This window comes from Rhizoctonia solani, chromosome 13 (genome assembly GCF_016906535.1).
Source record: "Rhizoctonia solani chromosome 13, complete sequence".
Classification (NCBI taxonomy): domain Eukaryota; kingdom Fungi; phylum Basidiomycota; class Agaricomycetes; order Cantharellales; family Ceratobasidiaceae; genus Rhizoctonia; species Rhizoctonia solani.
The window spans coordinates 1,791,969-1,812,376 of NC_057382.1; the positions used below are offsets into that span (position 1 = coordinate 1,791,969).

A 20,408-nucleotide genomic window follows, 5' to 3' on the forward strand; every position below is an offset into this window, starting at 1 on the left:
GATGCATTGCATGCTTTCTCACTTTGAATGGGGAGATCTTGAATCTAAATGCAAAAAAGGGCCTGACCGACATCTACCTAACTTTTTGAAGGGAAAAAATCATTGAATTATACGATACTTTGGGGCATAACACCACGGTACCATGTAGTAAATTGTAAGCAGATGTGCGGACAGGACAGACACCAGCAGGAGTTGAGATCAGGATGAGGTCAGGAATAGTGCAACAAGCAAGAATAAAGCAATAATAGGCTGGAAGCGGCAAGAGATGAAACAGAAGGCGGAAAAGAAGGATGATAGCCATCTATCCGACTATGTCCGCGAAGTGGCCGGCGGCCTTGATGAAATCAAATCGGGGGGGGGGGGGGAGAGGGTAGTGTACGAGTAAAGAAGGGAAAATTTAGACGTGGGGTGGGGTAGGTCTGTCGTCGGCTTGCATGGCGCAGGCACTTCGGGAGGTAGTTTGTTTACCTTTCAACTTGCCCGACTCTTTTACTCGTGTAACGCTCGCTCCCGCCTATCGCTAGCACGTATTTTTACTGCGTATGCGCCATAATCACTGGGCGCCCTGCTGGCTTTCATTGGCTCAATGTATCCAATATAATCCGCCAGCAATAGCACGCTCACTAACAAAGACCTAGACCACATTAGAAGCCTCAAGCAAGGCAGAAAGGATATACGTTGTGTCATCATACGTACTGAAACAAACATACAACAGACAAGCAGAGATAACCGCACAAATTAAACAATTCCGAATACAATCTATCGTCAATCAAAGCGAGAACGCGATCACTAGAAGATTTTCCATCTGGATCCGCCTTTGTCGACCATGACCCGGATACGGTCACCACTTTCCACGTCCTTGAACTGCGGAGGATAGTTAGCAGGCGATGGGTAGACATGTGACAAGGCTCTTACAGTAAGTTCTCGAGTGCGATGCAAGCTTTCGATCTCATCAACGCGGTCGCGCACTCCTTGGAGAAGCTCATCGAACCCTTCTTTACTCACGACCTGTCTAGCAGCTTCCAGAGTGAGCATAGAATCCAACCGGACTTTGTGCTTGGCCTATGAAGCAATTGGCGTTAAATAATCAGTTATCCTCCCACCTATCCTTGTGCTCACATCAATGGATATAATATTCAGGTGGTCCAACTCTGATTGAGAGTCAGTCGTACAAGCATAAACGCGTCAGTAACCGAACCTACGATTGATGAAATCGGGACGCGTCATGATCTGCCTGCATTTATAGTATGAGATCCTGGGCATCTCGACGGGCTTCCCTTGATTTTCGGGGTCATTGGCTTTCCGTTCCCAGCGCTCAACAAACTCGCGCAGCAATAACCAAGTACAGCTCGACCATTTTTGCTGTAGTTGGCAGAGTTAGTAAAACGTTGGATTCAATGTCCCCAAGGTCGTACCTCATCCATAACGTCGTCATCACAATCAGGAATCAATCCAGTGTTGGTCAGTAACCACGCCTTTTCCCCTTGCTTCAGACGTTTGATGGAATCTTCCATCTTTCTTTCCGTCGACCGAGCCAGTCGGCTCATATATGCCAGCCTCCCGCCTATCCAGATCATATTAAATGTCAGACATGATAAATAGCCCGATAAATAATATATACCAGATGCTGCTGCTGCGTCTCGAAGGGTCTGCTCTGACTCGCTCTCTTCCTGGCTCTGATTCTGGAGCGTATCTTGGCGGAGTTTTAGGAATGCCCTATACGCAGCATCGGGGCCCAGATCTTTGACTGCGTGAACATGCATGCGATTCGCAATTTGGCCTGCAGTACTATTGAATATAACGGATTACGGACAGGATGTGTGATGGCTTACGCATGACAGGATACGGCCAGAAGTCGTCGCTACGCATACTTGAACAACTTGATTTAACGTCTTCCAATCAACACACCTTAGGAAAACCATTGTTCCAATAGCTAATTGGATAATTAGTGCTAAAATATGGCGATGGACATAATCGCACTGACATCTTTCGGCCCAACTTTCGGCTCTCTGTTGTAGCTGCTGCAGTAGGAGCCTGCCTTCATCATCGTTGTTGAAAAGGTGGATATTGTTGATCACTAGTACAATGGGGCGCCCTGTCCTCTTGGCTCTTCGGAAAGCGACTTTTTCGAGTTTGTTCATGGCTACAAACACAATGTTAGAAAGAAATTAAACCCAAAGAATAGAATACTCGCCTCGTTCAATGTCAAGTCGAGGACCACCTGACGTTGTGCTCTTGAGCAAAGTTCACTGTAACATTAAACGAACTTACCTTCGCGAGGATCACGCCTCTGGAATAGTCCTGTCTGAGAATCCTCATTGTACTCGTAGTTCAAGGCTTTTCCTAAACGGAGTCTAAATTGTAATTTAGCGATCCAACCTAGGCTGTCAACAACTTGAGAAAATATACCGGAAAACCTCCAAGTCGGGATGCGCTTCACAGATAGCGACCCCATCCGCGTCGACCTTCTTCATCGCGTCGAGTACCATTGTCGCTTTTCCAGAGCCCTGTTGTCACAGTTCAGATTTGGGGTTTGAAGTTGATTGTTAAATATTCCGCACCTTGGGCCCCATGAATAAGTGATAATGACCACGATCCTTCCCTTCCATAATTGAATCAACAATCTTTTGCTCATCACGCTTCATGTGTCTGCTGGACTGCGGAAGAATGGGTATACCTTGGGTATATAATTTTAGTTTAATACCAACACCAGTGCCCGTGCTAACGTACCGTCCTCATCTACTTCATTCGTTGAATGAGGCGACTGACTGAGCCATTCTAGAGCTGGATCATATCCAGATTCGAACGCCTTCTCGATCTATATGCAAGGTGAGCTGAAGAATAGGCAATATACATAACTGAGCACCGACCTTGTTTAAGACATTGGCTTTGTACCATTCTATATACGCAACTCCACCCAAGAAGACTGTATGTGCCCAAATGAACAACTCCATAACGTAACAACACGAGCACTCTCGTTACTACTTACCAACCGAGATACCGATCAAAGTGGTAATGATCGCGTCAACTCCTCCGGACCCGAACCCAAACATCCCTATGCCCGTGCCTGGCAAACTAACGGGATTAACAATGCCAGTGTCGGCGTGTTTATGAGCATATTCTTGCTGCGACGGCTTTGGTTCTTTATTTTCTATTTGATCGACTGGGTGTTGTTGCTTGAGTGGTAGCATTCTCGCAAAGAAACGGGGGAAAAGCTTGAGTCCCCGTTGTGAATTGTATATATTTCCGGCGACGCGTAAAGGAGCTGCGCCAGGTCCCCGTGCCCTCCGTAGAGCGAGCATCCTCAATCCTACGCGCGTTGTGCTCAACATGTTGGCCAAATCAGATGTGAATGAGTGATGGTTTTTCTAAAAGGCCGAGGGCAAGAAGCAAATTGCCGGGGAAGGAGTGTGTCTATAAAAACGTGATACCAGCACGTAGTCAATAAGTGTTTAAGGGCAAGGCACAGTCCATTGTTCGAGCCACTGGCGATCAAACACAGCCATATCACGTGGCTGAATAACCGGATCGGGAAATACTTCCCAATGCAGCCGGTCTATAACACTTCCACTCCGGCGATCCCCTTACCGCAGCTACCTCACCCTGCGCAGTCAGTCTAGCACTTGATAATACTCGCTTCCTATTTATTTCACTATACCTGTTCTCTTATGCCCGCAGAATGTAAATCCCGAGCATAGTTGCAGCACCGCCTACAGCACTATTGGTGGCCAAAAGTATCCGAGTGCTACAAACTCAGCAGTAGTGTCGCTTGAATTGCTATTCATATACGTCAATATTAGGAGGTACTTGTTGATCTGAACTACATGAGGCACGATTATTTACTTACTCGCAGATATCTCGAACATTGTGAACACGGGGAAGGGCGCGAAACCCCGTAGTTTCATGCGAAGATAGAGGAATTTGTGCCTATTAAATTTAAATTTAAATTGAAGAGTTCCAACATGATCTACAGCTTGAATGAGTAGGTTCGCTCAGTTATTGTTGAGTAATGCGTCCCGTAATATGCATAGAATTTATATAGTACTGTATGAAGTACGGTGGATCTCCTTCCTTGGATCAAAGGTTTTGATATTAAGCTCGATAATAGCTCAATGAATCCGCTTACCACAAGGTATGTGCTGTAGCACAACTCTTCGCTTTATAGATTTTAATTAATATGTACCATTGAAATTCCGCCTCTACCCCCACATAAGACTGCGGAGGTTCGCGCTCTCCCGTATACAGTGCACCAAGGATATCTGCGAGTATTTAGGTGCATTTGTCCTACAGTGCCCATCTCAAAGAATTTCATCACAACCTTGACGCATATATCTATATAGGTACGACTGCTAAGTTTGTAACCTGGGGATATCTTTGGACATGACGGAGTGCGGATGGTTCTTACACCATAGTTGGCTAGGCTAGAAAGCGCCTCTATCCGGGAAATCTGCTTGATAACCTTGCTCTAATCATTATATAGGGGAATCATGCCGGAACAACGATATGTGCACCGGCAACCCCGGCGCCGTACCTACTCGAGTCCGGAATCATAGCCCAGACGTCGGTGAGCACATTTCTCAGCGGCTACCAACCTATCATGCACTCTACGGCTTTGGCGATCAAAAACATATTACCCGCATGTTGGCTTGATCCGACAATGCAGTTTAGTTTGGTAGTGCTATATAAGTTTTGCCGAAAAGCGCTCGTCGGGGCTCCGTGCCCGCTTACGCCAAAAAGCGAATCCTCGGCCCGAACCCGAACAGGTATTGGCAGGTGCTTCATGTTCATTTCGCCCCCTTTCATTGTACAATACCATGAACACAATTATCCGACGATCGGAATGTACAAAAAACTGACGCCAATTACATTGCATGCGTCATTGGATTAATTTCGTCCACGAATCGCTCCATGGGACCAATTTTTGCTCGAGACCCAGCTATACTCTGCACGAACTCATCCGGACCCGATCCAAGACGAGTCTAGCCATTCATCGATCAGAGATCGCCAGCGCTCGTTCGATTCCGGCTTCCCCTTGTTGAGGGTTGGGGCGCCAGTCAAGCGATGTTCTATCCGTGCTAGGCGCTTCATTAATCCCACCCTAGTCACGCCGAGGAACGGCCCATCAACAGCTCCTGAGCATTCCATTTCCACACCGACAAGAGCTATTCATTTATCATAGTCAGATGAGCGTCGGCGAATCCCAGATGGTGGCATGTATTCTCCGTGGAAACCAAGATCGCGAACTTGGCAAGCACTTGGTTTGACAGCTCATGAACCGAGGAAAAATCCGAGAGATATACAGGCACCGACTGGTCCACGTGAGGTTAATATCCTAATGGAGTATACTCATTCCGAGGCGCCCATGTTGATATTGGGCAAGTTCCGTACGCAGATGAAGAGCTTTTGGTCCGCGCATGCCGCATGGGCGCAATCTTCTGAGGTCCCCAAAATTTTCACTTGGGCGTGCGTATTCTAAGCGAAGAGTTGCACCCCCGGGCGTGATTTCAGCGGAATGCATAGGGTGGCTGACAATCAATCAGCCACAATGATACAGCAACTCAACATGCCAGCGAGAAAAAGCATGCTTGGACAAGGTCTAGGGTGTATGCTTCTGATAGCTTTCTGTGCCTTTCAGAGTGTGCCCCTAACCCAAGTAGCATATCACCCCAGCGACGTCACTGGGGTAGAATGCTTGTGACTGATTTCATTAATTAGTATCCTCGAGCATATTCGCAGGCATCGCGCGGTGTTGTAGACATCGCGAGGTATACACGAATGTCTATCATGGTTTCGATAGGCTCAATCACCAGCTCTCGTCGCTTAACCGGGAAGTGATGCTTTATCAAGCTGCCGGGTACAAGGCAGGATTCATCTAAAATAGGCAACCATCCGGATGATCTCGGCGGGTGGTAACGATAGCATCGGCTATCGCAACCCGGCCCTAACGGCCCAACGGCCTCAATCACAGAGGCTCACAGATACGGTTGGTTCAAACTCGACAGCCTCACCTCCTTCGCGATGTGCGCAACCCCTAGCTTCTCGATCGATCTTTATACAGTCGTTCATCATGCGCGGGTGAAGATGATGATGCATCGCGCAAGGGCGATTTCCGTACAGCAAGAGTAAAGGTGCGCATGAGACCCGATATAGGTCAGTAGAATCGTTCCGAAGCACATCCGAGTCCATTTGCGATTTACAGGGGGGAGGCGCAACAATGCGAATTCGTCAATTCCAGGCAACTGAGGCTCAAGCTAGACAGAAATGAGTTTCTGCGTTCGGCACCTCACAACAATAACATGAGCTAGATTAGGTCCCTTCTCTTCCCCCCCCTGTCGCGGATGTTGCGTTGGGCGCAACTAGTGAACTCATATTGGTTGAAACCTGTGGACTCGAGTCCTGCCTATATCCAGTTCCGAGTCAAACCCTTGTGCCCAGGATAGATTGCGATGTGCAAGGGGGCAAAGTCAAGAGGGGCCTTCCGGGCCGATTCCCCAGATGCTTTTCTCTCCCGCCCCTGCTGCGTGGACAACAGAGAGGACTAGCTCAAACGTTAAATCACGAGCTGAGTTTGAGAAGATGAAATGCGATGCGTACCGTACGCATCTCAAACAAGCGATAAAGTTTGCCTATGGAGCGCTCAACAACGCCGAGCCTACTCATTCTGAAAATTTCTATGTATTCACGTCCAAGTTGGGTCCGGCAAGCAACAGATGATACAAAGTCATCTGAAACACTTGTCATGTGAAACCAGGCAGCCCCCACGATAAAGATCACATGACCGGCGATCGCTCGTGGCGTGTGGGGTGGCGCAGCTCCTACTTCCATCTTGAGACTCCAACAATAAATTCGAAAATATCCGTTTCTTTGAACCTTTCCGGTGTTTAAAGCAGAGGCCTGTGTTGAAATGTGGGAAATTTCACCATCCTCTCGATAACGTTTCAAACCGTTCGGGGGGGGGGGGGCACACGACAGCGATGAATGTGCAGGATACAGCCCTGATGTGCGCCTTTCCTTCTTCTTGGACGGACTGTCAGGTCGATTGTATAGATATAAAACAAGAACCGCAGCGAAATGCTGAAATGCGCTGCTCGATTTCGAACACGATGTATAGGAAAGCCGCCTTGCCGAACACGTTGAGAGAAACCGAAATGCGCGGTAAACTTTCTGGTTCCTTTGTCAATTGGTGTTCGCCCCTCCCTCCCCCAAAAAGAGCGTGCTAATTCGAACGAGGGTGAGCATAGAGTAATAGGATAGACGTCTAACTCGGTTACACGTGTAGGGTGTCAAATACGCACATCGACATGGAGCTACGGACGCTCGTCCATCGACTTATCGAACATTATCCTTGATGATCGAGTTCGAACTGTGAGGAAGGAGGGGGGGAGGGGAGGGTACACGCGCGTACCCTTCTACTCACGCATACAAGCCAACAGGAACAGACCTTGAAGGCAACGTTGCATCACTCAAATTATAAACACAACAAATACGATTTGCATTTCTGTACAATACTGGAACAATCCGCGTTTGATATCGACTCGCTCGCATCGGTCGAGTGGCCCTGGATTCCTAAGCGGTACATGAAGATAAGCGCTTGGATCAAGTGGGTACCGCTAAGCGAGTCGGAGAATAGACCAAATAAGAGAGTGTAAATAGAAAAAAAAAGAGTCGGGCTATGTAATACGCATTGTGCAAGTCCGTTCGGCACGGCAGAATGAGATAGATGCCGTCATATATGAGCGCTGCTAATCGCCAAGGGACCAGAAGGGCCAGAAACCACGCGCCCCACAACGCCCGACACAACACATATACACGGGTGGAGGGAGAGCAACGGAAGATTAGGCACGACAAGACTCAATAGATGATGTCATACGGCTGAAAAGCTTGCCTTGCATTCTTTGTGGAGGTGACATCATGAGCGTACGTTGTCCGATAGATAGACTATTCCACGATCTTCACAAGGGCTGGTGGTCTGGAACTGGTTTTTTTGGCCTCGGTGGAGCGTACACTATGATAATAGACGTTCATTATTCTGGACTTGAGTCAATCGACATCGGCGGCACGAGGCATGGGTTGAGTTCGGAGGTCCGAAGAGTGTCCGTGACTCTTGCGCGATGATGACGTGGATGCAGTCGATGAACGACAGGACTTGATGATGATCCTCTCTCTTTCTCTCCTCCCCTTGCAGCCGCATTGTCAGAAATTCCATGTCGGTAATCGGCCCGGGATCGACCCGATTATCTCCGGAAGCACCGCCAAGGGAGGAAAAGCGCCAAGGGTAATTTCATCTCGAGGGGGTTCCAGAAATGAGGACAAACACCAGCGCCCAGGTCGAATCAAAGGATATAGAATAAGGGCAGGGGAGGTGGAGGGGGACCGAGGACAAGAGAAGAGGTGATTTGTACGGCAGAATCCAAAAACGAGCGAGCGCACATCGTGGTCTTCCCTGAGGTCCGACGCATGTCCAACCCAATCCCACGCAGCCAGCCACATCGAGCCGGTTTCCAAAAGGAACAACGGTCGGCATACGTACAGTTCCAATAAGAATCGGCGGGTTTCCACCATTCATCATCGTTACTCGCCAGCGCATATCGCGATAAAAATCGACCCATTTGATACATAGCACCGCAGTTCCGAGCTGCAAAGCTCGCGCCGATCCACATGCAACATGGGAAAAGGAACAGTGTGTCTGATTGACATCTGCTTCAACCTGTTCGGAAATCAGCTGCCAAACCCACACATGTATCGGCTATAGTCTTGGGTAGCCGTAATTATAAACGCCCACGCCCACCCCGGTCTCTACGCAGCACCACCAAACCTACACGAGGCATAGACAGGGGAGAGGGGTTAAATTTATTCGTCCGGGTGGGTGCCTGCGCGGGCGGGATTCAGGAAGTTCATGGGCGAGTCGCAACATAGAGTCCATCGGAGTTGATGAGCCCGGGCTCGGCTAGCCGCTTTGGAGCGCTCATCCAGAGGTGTGTATCCAGACTCATGATGGCCAACAGATGACAGGCGCAGGAACGAACTCCACTTTAAGGATAGATGCGCACAAGAAAAGAAGCGCGCACTGTGCCCGATAAGGCATTTATGGGTAGGATGCCACACACCCGATCATGAGGTCGGAAGCCGCTGAGACCACCCGATGGAGAAGCCAAGGTGGACCACACGCCATGGTTTCGACCAGAATAGGGAGGCCGTCGAATCATGCTGTCGTCCGCCTTGAGGATCCGGGGCCCATATATGCACGTGTTGCGAAATAAGTTATTAAAAACAACCGAAGATGTTGATTTCAGGAGTTGATTGTCGTGTTGCTCCAAGCGGCACATCTCCATCTCGTTTACTCACGCCAACCGAGACTGAGACGGATGGCAAGTACGGCCGGCAGCCGTGTGTATGCGGGCTTGTGCGGTCGATCCCTTTCTCCGCGGAGCAGGAACAGGTGCCAAGGGTCGAAAGGGGTCATAAACGGGAATAGGTATCCTGTGTTCTATAGAGGTGTTCCCAGGCCTGGAATGAGTCAAGTTGTACGTAGTACGTACCCATTCTGAATGACGTCTATCAAGGAGATATAATACAAGCCCGGGTAACGTTTATCCTGTGCATATGAATCTTTTGGGGCAGAGAGGATTAATAAAATTTGCATCGAGTGGAGACGATATGAAATCAGGCAACGCACCACCAGATTATGCGTGCATACGAGCAAGGGCCAAGGGGTAATGCTGTAAAATTGCAAAACGCCGGTCGGGACCTCGGTGAGCCGTAAGATATGGATTCTTCAAGCGGTATGGGTCATATCGCGCTGACGGTAACGGCGTTCCGAAGGGGGCAGACAAGACCTGGGCGGAGGATTTGAAGAGAGGATCGGAATATGGGAGTGAATGTCGCCGAACTTTGGCCGCAGGGCCCGGGAGGCCGAGGACGGGACGAATCGCATCAGGCTGAGCTGTGCAACTTTGTCAGAAATAGACATGGGCCGTACCGAAATGAGATGTGAGCCCGGCGTCAAGTTGACTAATGTTGGGTAGTCGCGTGGGGCGAAATGTAGGAGACATATGGGAGCATGTGCGCGCTGGCACCTCAGTGCTGTCCGAGGCCGAGTATGAGCTCCAACGAACCTAATCAAAGTGGGACTTACCGCTAGGAGCATATGCAACCCAACGTGCCCAATCGAGGGCGAAGGTGTTGATACTAATTGCACGCGAATGGACTTGTCATGATTTGTTCGTTTTGATTGTCATAAGGACTATGAGGACAACACATGTGTGCATGGAGAGATAAACAAGAGATAGAGAGAGAGAGACAAATAGAGACAGGGAAATATTAAGTGAATATAATGTAGCAGAGAGAAGCAGCCCGATGAGGAGGCAACAAGGCCAGCAATAGGGAATCGAGGCTGGCAAAAAGGAAAACGTGATAGCGAGCGTGATGTGGTTGCGGAGATGAAATAAAAAGAAAAGAAGAAGAAAGTGAGACAAGACAAGAATAACACAGGGAGACAACAGACAGGACATATCCATAATAAAAACACAAAGCCATCAGGGCCACCCAAATAAAAAATACAGTGGGGTCAGGACAGGACAATTGAACACACACGAGAAGCGGCGGGCTCAGGTGTACCGGCACAAGGGCGGAGACCGAGCGCACGAACGAGTCGAGGTAGAACGAAGTGCGAAAGACAGAGGCTTACCACACACTTGGTGCGGCGTAAGCAAAGGGCTGACTTCGCTCGACGGGGACGTCCTTTGCCGAGACCTTGACTGGGTCGGCGGATGGCGGTGTTTGGCATGTGGATGAGGCGGGGGATGTAGAGTTGGAGTGAGATGGCGAGGGCGGTGTCGAGACCGGCGAGGGATATGGGTTGGACCCAAAGTCGGCCGACTGCTTCCTCGACTCGACTGTGGGGCGGGCAGGCGCGGGGACAACGACGGGCACAGGGGCGGCCGAGGCAGAGCCGTACTCCTTGCGGACCGTGGCCTCGAAGTCACGGAGATCCTCGGGCTTGACGTTGAGGCACCACTCGAGATATCCGCACATCTCGCGCTCCATCTGGTTGATCTCTCGCAGCGTGAACATGCCCTGGCCAACGACACACCACGACTTGTTCGAATACGTGTCGTCGCAGATGACCTTGGAGGCAATCATGAACGCAGAGATGTACAGGCGGTGGCCAGACGAGCCACGGGCCGCGGGGAACCGGTTCTTCAAGCGCGAGAGCAAATACAGAGCGCAGAAGGTCACCGACGAGTGTAGGCGGGTTCGGTGGAGGGCATAGGCCACAAAGTGGGCAAGGCTCGGAGTGACCGCAGACTGTGACGTCGCAGGTGGGACATCCGGGCAAGAGAAAAGATGCGTAATAAATCTCGCACACATCTTCGCAGTATCTTCATGGCCGTAGTACTGGTCCGCAGGTGCAGACTAATCCAGAATGTAAAATGAGCCCATGTATATACTCGCTGCCACTATCGACTTACAGTGTACTTGGCTTGTGTCTGGTGGCCAGACGCTTTGGTGGCTCTGCGGGGAGAAGCACGAGATTGGTAGTGGGCGGTTGTAGTAGCCATGGTAGACGTAGTAAGTCGCTCGCTGTCGGTGGGGAGTAGAGCGCTGGGTGCTGGGGTGATGGGTACTCCCGCGGCTCGGTCTTATATCTCTACTTGTCACAACGAGACGAGATGGTAAGACCCGCAGAAACCAGTGAACCCTGAAAAGGGTTCCCCCCTTTCGGCACAAAAGCAATATCCAAAAAGCGGAGCGATCAGCTTTTTTCACACATGCTTCCATTTCCCAATCAACGCTTGCCTATTCAGGTCCTTCTGCTATCCACACTCTCATTGGGTTCATCAGGGCACGGGCTCAGCATGATGCGCCGGGGCTGTCCACATTGTGGAATATGCGTGCTCCTTACATGCGTCTACGTCCTGAACATCCCCGTTGCGCTCGGATTGTCTGCATACACGACTCTCTCTCGGCGCCTTCCACGCCCCTCCACTCAACCACTCCCTTCCCCGCACAGTCATCATCCGCTGAATACACGCCGGAGACGGTGTCCGTCTCGGGTTACTCAGACTCAATTATTCACCCATTTACTCATCCTCGGCCAATTTCAATCCGTAACACAACTTACTGGAAACTGTTACAACCACACGCCTCACCCATCGCCTTACCAACGTACATCTCCCGCAAGGCGCTCAGGCCCCTGAGCACCGCCTACATCATCACTATACTTGGCAACTACCACGCCGCAGTAGGCCCTCCGTCAGGCGATGATGCGCCCCAAAAGTAACTCGATCGAATTACCCAACCAATATGACCATCGTCCGAGCCCACCCGCCATTCACCACGGTCACGTGCGCTCGGTCACCGACGATCACTGCCCGCAGTGACCAAGCGCACCACTCGGCGCACCGCCTGCCTTCTGATCGACTCGGCTGTCCTACTAGGCGTTGAGCGCCTAGGAACTCGGCGGTAGTCCAGTATGGCTAGCAGTATCTTCCCTTTTTTGGGTAACAGACTCTGACCTCGTCGTAATGTCTTGGAGGGCGGAGTATAGGTCGATCATCCCGCCGCTTTGTGTACAGACTTTTGTCTTATCCTAACCTCTGAGACCTATCTATACGCGCCCCACTTTGCGTCACATCCGCTTGCGCCTCCGCCTACCGACTGTACAACAAAGGCTCTATTAATTGTGCCTCATCCCAACCAACCGGTGTCACCAAGGAAGGAACCCACATCCCAGATCTTCCTTTCCATAATTCTGCATGCTTCCGAGCGTATAGTTTAATTCCACTCATGTCCGCATGACATTCGTCCGCACTGTCTGCCTGAGTTCAGAATAGTACCTTACGGCCCGCCGCCCCGCATCCCGAGCTCCTCCGACAGTTTTTATTTCAAATCAGGTCAGACACCTAGAAACCTCGGTAAAATCGTGCCAGCGGGTAAGCGCCTGCCGATCGCCTCGATCCCCAATATGACCCGCTTGCCGACCAGGTAATCGTCGGGTACGGCGGACGCTATTGCTATCGGGGTCCTGTGCGCCCGAGGGCCAAGGCCATGAAATTGGCTCCCACTGTCAGCCTCTCTTTTGCGTGCAGATCCATCGCCGCTGCGGGTACTATTCCATCGTAATGACAATATAGATAGATCAACCCAATCTATCATGCCTTCATCTCTTGTTTGACCAGATTGGGCTCCTTCGGCCGGGTCGTGCGAAACTGGGTTCCGAGGCTCGAAACTTTATGGTTCGCACGGTGCAATCTCTCCCATTCCATCATGGCTTCTTGTAACCTACTGCAGTTTCCATACCGGGACTTTTGGGCATACCAAGCTCGGCCAAGTCTTTGCGGACTGAATTCGGAGACTGAGCTGAGTACGGCACTACGGCTCGGGTTTACACTATCCTAAACCCTCTAATATCGGCACATGCAACCGTATCCCTCCATGATCATTGGCAAAACCCGCGATTCATATATACTATAGCAACTATTACTGTCGCAACAAACTTATTTTAGGTCATGTCAGCGGATAACGGGATCGTCGGTTATAATTACACATCGTCGGCGGATGACGCACATGGGGTTTCCCCACATTCTGCCACCGCTATTTGATCTGTGCTTTCTGCGATCTGAGTGGGCCCCTCGAACAGCGCGTGCGCCTCAGCTCTTCGTCGTGCTGCGCCCCCCTCCCCTTTCCTGTCGTTTCAGGGTCTTGGGATGCATTTAAACTGCACACGATTACTTGGCACTCCAACGTGGCGCTTGGGCGGTTCGCAGTGGCTACCAATCCCAGACCTAGGCACACTTGTATAATTCTAGTAATTCTGAATATATTGATGGCAATAATTTTTTTTTACCGGGCGGCAGGTCAATATCTAGGCGAACCGGCGGCAACATATTCTATCCTCGGAACACACACCACACAGCCAACCAACCGCGCTTAGATTCGCCTCGGTGACGGAGCATCATGATGCGGCCGCCGACTGCTTTTTCGACCAGCGTTCGTGTCATGGATTATACTTGCTCCATGTTCTGGACCCCCCAGTCATGAAGGCCGCTTCAGCTGAGGACAGATACGGCCGCAGAATTGTCAAACAGGGTTCATTTGACTTTTGAATGTAATTAATATCGTCATTAGTGGAGTTTGTTGGAGTGGATGTCGATTCGTCGCGCATACACGCCCGGCGCGCGCTTGATTGGAGTGGGAGGATGCTACGAGAGTGTTGGGGTGATTATGGTAAAAATAAACGTCATGATTCCCAGCTTAATCCATGGGCCGTTACACCCGCACACATATGCCGTCACTGGCACACGACATGTCAATCGAGCGGACCGTGATTAGTTTCTTTTTCATATGCCAGATAGACGTACTACATGCATAAGTTTACTCGCTCCCAGCCAGTGCCAGCACATGAATAAGCCAAACGCATTACCAAGACCGAAGCTGCTTTTTAATTCACCTTGGTCTTCCACCTTGTCCTCCACCGTGTGAGATTACACGTGACTTGCCATGAATATTCGCCTATATTCTTCGGTCCGCAGTGTGGTCTCACTTGAGTCTGTTTATCCAGTCCCGCTCGGCCGCTGGGATACGAATCGAAACATATCGAATCGCATAAATAGAAACGAGATCCGACTGAAACCGAGAAACACGGTAGCATGACTAGGTGGAGCTAGGCCGTCCCGCGTAGGATGGGATCCAGGTCCCGTTACCCCGCGAGAGGTACTGTACATCCTCATGTAAATCGGATCTCTGCCATCCTGGAAGATGTGATGGTTTATCGATTTGAAAACTCATTGATTAGCATGGTGGAACTTTTTGCCAACGAACAAAGAAGAAGTGGAATGTCAATTTGAATGGCCATGGCGCTAGCCATCGTTGAACCAGATATATCTCATGATTGGCTTGTTGAAAATGTGAGATTCAACTCGCCATTGAATTGAGAGTCTAATCCAGGTTGGGCGCATCCTCGTTGTGCGGCCTTGCCAAGAACATGCGGACTGTGAATGCTCATCAGGAGAATAGAGATGCGAACGCAGACGTCACCGGCTATCTAGAGAATACTCATTTATCAGAAAATATCGGTGTACGCTGCGCGGTAGATGTGTTCTAGCGAACCCGGTTCCACCCTTGCGATGTGTGAGTCTCGGCCGGGTAGATGAATCAGCAAGGCACTCTGACTATATGATACCGAAGGAACATACCGTACTAATACCCTCGCGGTACAGTATTCGACGAATGAAGCGCCCACTTAACAATGAACTGGACAGCTTGCCTGATCCGTAATCGCTATAAAAAGCATCAGCTGCAGTGCGTAAATCAGTGTTCGGCAGGACAATGACTCCAGCCTCGTTGCGTATAATCCCAGCGGCAAGGAAAGAGGGTACGATGAAATTTGCTCCCCCAAAATGTCAAAGGAAAACGAGTCAATCAGTAGGTGAAGAGCGAGGCAGAGTGGTGGCGCATAAGAATCACGGTCACTCAGCAGCCGCCCGGCGCCACCTTCACGGCGAATTGAGAACACCAAAACCCGATCAGCGCTCCCGATCCTCCCGATCAGGTCGAACATTGGAATAACCAATTAGCATGGTTGCCGACGCCCAAGGCGTGTCCATAGGGCCATAACGAGAAGCAGCTTGGCGCGTGGTGATAAACACCTTAGCCTAAGGTCAAAGGGGTTCTTTTTCCGCTGTCGACTGGATTAAAAGTCCAGAGTTACTCCGAGTATACCATAATCGTTATCTGGTGCCTGTACACGCTGGCTGCGCGCTGGCCCCACGGCAAAAGGCATCACGAGACGAAAGATAGGTAACACCGGAGTTCCTTATAGTAAAGGCTTTGCGGTACGCTATGCAGAATTGCGGACCATGAGCCCGATCGCCGATAGGCTATGTGAAGCCTTATCTAGTTTAGAAATGGATGCCGATTTCCTAAATCCACTCTTCTATAGAAATTGCGCTACGGCTGGGCTTCTGCTGGAGGCCATCTTCTGTTCGAGTACCAGCTAAATTTTCATTGCGTTTGACGAGTTTACTATCTTGGTATATTTCCATAAATCTAGAATCAAATCTTGGCCATTGGGAAAAAGGGGCCATCTTGCTCCACAACGCGTTTGATTCAGAGGCGTAGACTTTGTCTAGATTGCAGGTTCGAGGGGTGGCAAGAAATAAAAGTGCTCTTCTAGCTCCCTTGAGCGACATTCTGACGCTTTTGTGCAGTAGAGGAGCAGCGCTCGTACATCCCAAAGCAGTCGCCGCCGCCGCAGGACCCGGAGCAGCTGAATACATCTCCTCAGGGACAACGCCCCAACGTGCACATGTCTGCCGCCATTTGTAAGAATTCAAAGAATTCAGGGGCTCCCACAAATGATCTGCTTCCGCATCTACAGATGTATGCTTGGCTTCGGTTAACACTGCCAAATTAGGCACGTCTTCACGGCTTTCCTGCCGGTCCTCCTACAATAGATGTCTCTCACGGCGCAACGATATTCATGGATGGGTTTCACGTACGTGAAAATTCTTAATCAGCCCGTAACATGCTGGAAGTCTCGGAGGTACAGGAGAAAACTCGCTCGGTCACCTGAACATCGATTAACGTCCAAGTTGGTCAAACTTCGGACCACTCGGAATACCTGATTACTTTGCTAAAAGCGGTCGAAGAAAAGCATGGACAATGATAATTAGATGCGTGGGTTAGGGCACGGAATATCTGGCGGCGGACTTGATGGTTGCGCGATTGAGTTGGACAAACAAATCATCGTCGATGGAGTGGAGGAAGCCTGCAAATTATTTCACTTTGCCCCTTACCGGCAAATGTAGATCATGTGTTGAAGGATCCGATACGGCCCGGCTGAAATCTCCACGTGAAAATTCCTCGATCATGCCACGTGCGAATTTCAAGTTGTCAACTGAACCTTGGCAGAAAAGAAACTCCATCACGTGCGTCTCTAGGTACCGCTCCTTGGTGGCGTATCGCATATTGCGTCTCACGGTACGCGCACCTATCTCAGTATTGTGTAGCCAAAGGCTGAATAGAACACATACCATAAGGAGCTGTGCGAACAGACGTTTATAAGCTCTACTATATTTGGCACCCTAAGGCTGGCTTCCATCTAATCTTATCGTCGGCGAAGTTTTCATCGGGATTTTAGCCCCTTTGGATGTCAGATCGGATGTGATCTCCACCCGCGTTTTGGGCAATCGTGTCAGTGTGAAATGACACAATGTATATATATCTTTCGGTATCAATACACACATAACTGCTATTTTCTGCCCTTTGCCTGGTCCATTCTGGAACAGCCATACGAATTCAATTGGTATTAGTCGTAAGCGCAGCATGTGGTACGCTGCGCCTCGCGAATTCTGGAAAGCTTGACCGGTTGTGTTCTATTGATCCCGGATAATATCAATATGTCTAACCTATCATCCGGCGTCTCAATTGATCCCTAACCTAATAAATATGTCTAACCTATCATCCGGCGTCCGATTCTGAATTCACACAGCTGGGGGGGAAGCTGCCAAGCTGAGTGCCCTGTATCTCATGTTCAGGGAAGGTTTAAACCATCGAAGCAAGCGGGCACGGTCGCTCCTGGGTATTCTTTGTTGCCAGATTGTAGTGGGTATGAAATAGCTCGTTTTTATTCCGAGTGAACTCGTACCAATTGTCTACTTTTTGTCTTCATTCAAATACAACGGAATGTCCGCCTACGGCACAATATCAACCCCTCCAATCGCTCCAAGGAGCCACTGAAGACTTTGAGTTATGTCTCGAAACAACCCGAGCACAGTATTGGTTATACATCTCACGAAAGAAACAGCCCCGAAAGATCTGGTGGGGCTACTCCACGGGGAGTTTGAACAAGAACTAGAGCGCGGGCAAACCTATCCTCAAGAAGGCCCGATGGATCAGATGGCATTTGAGGCTTATTTTCTCGCCGCCGATGTATTTGTGGGGTTGATCGTCCCGAGCGGAGAGGTCGCGGCGCTCCAAAGCGAGAATATTGAGCGGGTGCGGGCAGGGAGGGACTGGAGTGAGTGCGTAGTGGGGTAAGACTTCCATTTTCTCTCCTGTATGCGGGATTCGAGCTGAATCTGTTTGGGACAAATTCAGCTCCTACTATGTAAGTGGCTGAAGTAGATCCGATAACCCTGGTTCCAGTTGACTTGACATTTGTGAATACTTGGAAGGTCAAACCGAATTATCCAGGCCGCTCATCGCATGTGAGTGCTAACCTCCCCCTGGCCGATGCTTTTTGATACGAAGATGAGCAGATATGCAACGCCGGGTTTGTTGTGCGTCTTCCATTTCGACGCCTGGGATTGGGACGAATTCTTGGGGAATCTTATGTACGGAATGCGCCCCAATTAGGATACAAGGCCAGCGTGTTCAATCTCGTGGTAAGTAGCCGGTGTAGCCTTTAAATGAACAAACAAGTAACCCTCAATACAGTACGCAAACAAACAGGGTCACTCGCTATTTGGGATAGGCTGGGATTCACGCGTGCAGGCCTGATCCCTAAGGCAGGCAGGCTGAAAACAGAGAACGGGGAAGAATACTTTGACGCCGTCGTTGTGTATAAAAGCTTCGAGGATTAATTTCACGATATGTTTTAGCTATATTTGCCGGTGTCAATAATAAATAGAAATGATTTAAATTCAGCCGATACATTGGAGACACAGGGGAGTCGTGGGCGGCAGAGTTCTATATTGAGCGGACTAGTTATAATAACGATCGCTCTTGAAGTACTCGCTACATAGAGGGATGAGCACCTTCAACAAAACATAGTCCAATTATACTTACACAAGACGCGGGCGTGCTTTCATGGCCTGAACCAGTTCGTTGAGACGTGGATTGGTGTCGAGTCCTAGCCAGTCCTCGTCATGCGCAATCTGAAAGATAACCTGTTACCGTTAGTCCGATTAGTCATCTTGCTGGGCTACGTGCAGCCCAATACACACAAAGTCGGCGTATGTGATATCTTTTCCTAACACAAAGGGTCCTCTACTTGAAAGCGGATTCGCGCTCAAGTGGGCGTTTAGAGCCGAAGCGAACTCTGTCGTTCAATCGTCAATCAAATAAGCCCAGCATTTGTGGTAGGAAGATCAGCGCACTGGGGCCTATGAATGATTTGTGGTGCTTGAGATCATCCTGAGTTGCCTTGGGACCAACACCGGCATCGGTCGATTGGAATGCTGAATCGATAACTGGAGGCGTCGCTGCGTTAAATTATCCTCCGTGTTTCAGGAAAAACGCACGTACATTTAGTGCGCCAATCGGATGCAATATCATTGATTGCATCAACATAGTAACGTTCTAGGTCGTTCTTCCCCATCATATTTGCCCAATTGACGAGAAAGGAGGCGCAAGATCGCGTAGCTTTGTGCGTACTTTGCACCTCCGATCTCGACTACTGGCAAGATTTGAGAGGGCTGTTAGAAGGAACGTATGATTAGAGTGCATTTAGTTGTTTTTGAAGATGACCCTACTTGAGTTTCGCGATTTCACCCGATTTGACTTGGGCATTGTAGTCTTCGAATGCAATCCGATGGTCCTTGAACGCAATCCCCGCATCCTGGTAAAATCGAGCTCTGTCACAACGTTTAAAAGATAAGATACAATAGGGACATACCTCAAAGAAGAGGCGAAGGACTTCACCGCGCCCGCGAGAAAGAAAATCAAGGCTACAGTACCAATAATTAATCAAAGGCCGAATATCAGCAAATACTGATTTTTACTAGTGTAGTGTAGGAACGCCTCCGATGGCCCTGTAAATATTAAAATAGGCTGGATGCAAAGACAGAGTTTAATAACACTTACTCGTTAGCTTCCGATGGCGTACCAATATCTGAGACCCGAGACATGATCTTAATATAGCTAGAAACAAGAGATAGCGAAGCACGTGTGAAGTGAGGGGGCAGTTGCTGGTCATTGATGATAGGCTATATACCTTCTGGAAAGAATAGAGGAGGTGGAGTCTGACCGTACGCGCGTAGCAGCGGGATCTATGTTGCGCCATCACTGAGCGGATTTCAATCATGCGGCCTCTTCGCAGGTCATCATTTCACAGCCATAATACCGTAAGCTTCAATGTATTACATAGATCCTCTTTGATGATTGGCGGCCTCGGGCATCCGAAGATACTAGCCAAATTGCATCAGGAATCAAGGTACGAATTCGGAACTGTCGAATAGACAATCAATTGATAAATGACAGCCTAATACCGTAAGCTTCAATGTATTACATAGATCCTCTTTGATGATTGGCGGCCTCGGGCATCCGAAGATACTAGCCAAATTGCATCAGGAATCAAGGTACGAATTCGGAACTGTCGAATAGACAATCAATTGATAAATGAGGGCCAGAGAGCAGTTTTTATTCGCATAGCTTCGGACTCTGTAAGAATTCTACGTAGTTGG

The 20,408-nt window shown here is 49.5% G+C and overlaps 5 protein-coding genes across 5 annotated transcripts; all 5 read right to left on the reverse strand.

Moving 5' to 3' along the window:
* Window positions 1-789: 789 nt before the first annotated feature.
* RhiXN_07405 (AAA domain protein) lies at window positions 790-3,332 on the reverse strand (the record flags this gene model as incomplete). The annotated part of the gene is made up of 15 exons (XM_043327221.1): window positions 790-864; window positions 916-1,062; window positions 1,120-1,151; window positions 1,203-1,362; window positions 1,416-1,564; window positions 1,622-1,780; window positions 1,833-1,861; window positions 1,909-1,933; window positions 1,985-2,143; window positions 2,272-2,354; window positions 2,410-2,507; window positions 2,562-2,677; window positions 2,731-2,818; window positions 2,871-2,926; window positions 2,990-3,332. The coding sequence occupies 15 exons, from the start codon at window positions 3,330-3,332 to the stop codon at window positions 790-792; spliced, it is 1,719 nt and encodes a 572-aa protein (XP_043185693.1).
* A 6,351-nt stretch (window positions 3,333-9,683) lies between these two features.
* On the reverse strand, window positions 9,684-10,052 carry RhiXN_07406 (uncharacterized protein; the record flags this gene model as incomplete). Its single annotated transcript, XM_043327222.1, has 2 exons — window positions 9,684-9,943; window positions 9,980-10,052. 2 exons carry the CDS (start codon window positions 10,050-10,052, stop codon window positions 9,684-9,686), a joined length of 333 nt encoding a protein of 110 aa, XP_043185694.1.
* A 631-nt stretch (window positions 10,053-10,683) lies between these two features.
* On the reverse strand, window positions 10,684-11,561 carry RhiXN_07407 (Cyclin, N-terminal domain; the record flags this gene model as incomplete). The annotated part of the gene is made up of 2 exons (XM_043327223.1): window positions 10,684-11,415; window positions 11,472-11,561. 2 exons carry the CDS (start codon window positions 11,559-11,561, stop codon window positions 10,684-10,686), a joined length of 822 nt encoding a protein of 273 aa, XP_043185695.1.
* A 4,362-nt stretch (window positions 11,562-15,923) lies between these two features.
* On the reverse strand, window positions 15,924-19,327 carry RhiXN_07408 (glutathione S-transferase; the record flags this gene model as incomplete). Its single annotated transcript, XM_043327224.1, has 7 exons — window positions 15,924-16,448; window positions 16,503-16,563; window positions 18,709-18,741; window positions 18,793-18,893; window positions 18,951-19,045; window positions 19,104-19,196; window positions 19,252-19,327. 7 exons carry the CDS (start codon window positions 19,325-19,327, stop codon window positions 15,924-15,926), a joined length of 984 nt encoding a protein of 327 aa, XP_043185696.1.
* A 147-nt stretch (window positions 19,328-19,474) lies between these two features.
* On the reverse strand, window positions 19,475-19,853 carry RhiXN_07409 (uncharacterized protein; the record flags this gene model as incomplete). The annotated part of the gene is made up of 4 exons (XM_043327225.1): window positions 19,475-19,564; window positions 19,622-19,673; window positions 19,728-19,757; window positions 19,810-19,853. 4 exons carry the CDS (start codon window positions 19,851-19,853, stop codon window positions 19,475-19,477), a joined length of 216 nt encoding a protein of 71 aa, XP_043185697.1.
* Between the last annotated feature and the right edge of the window lie 555 nt (window positions 19,854-20,408).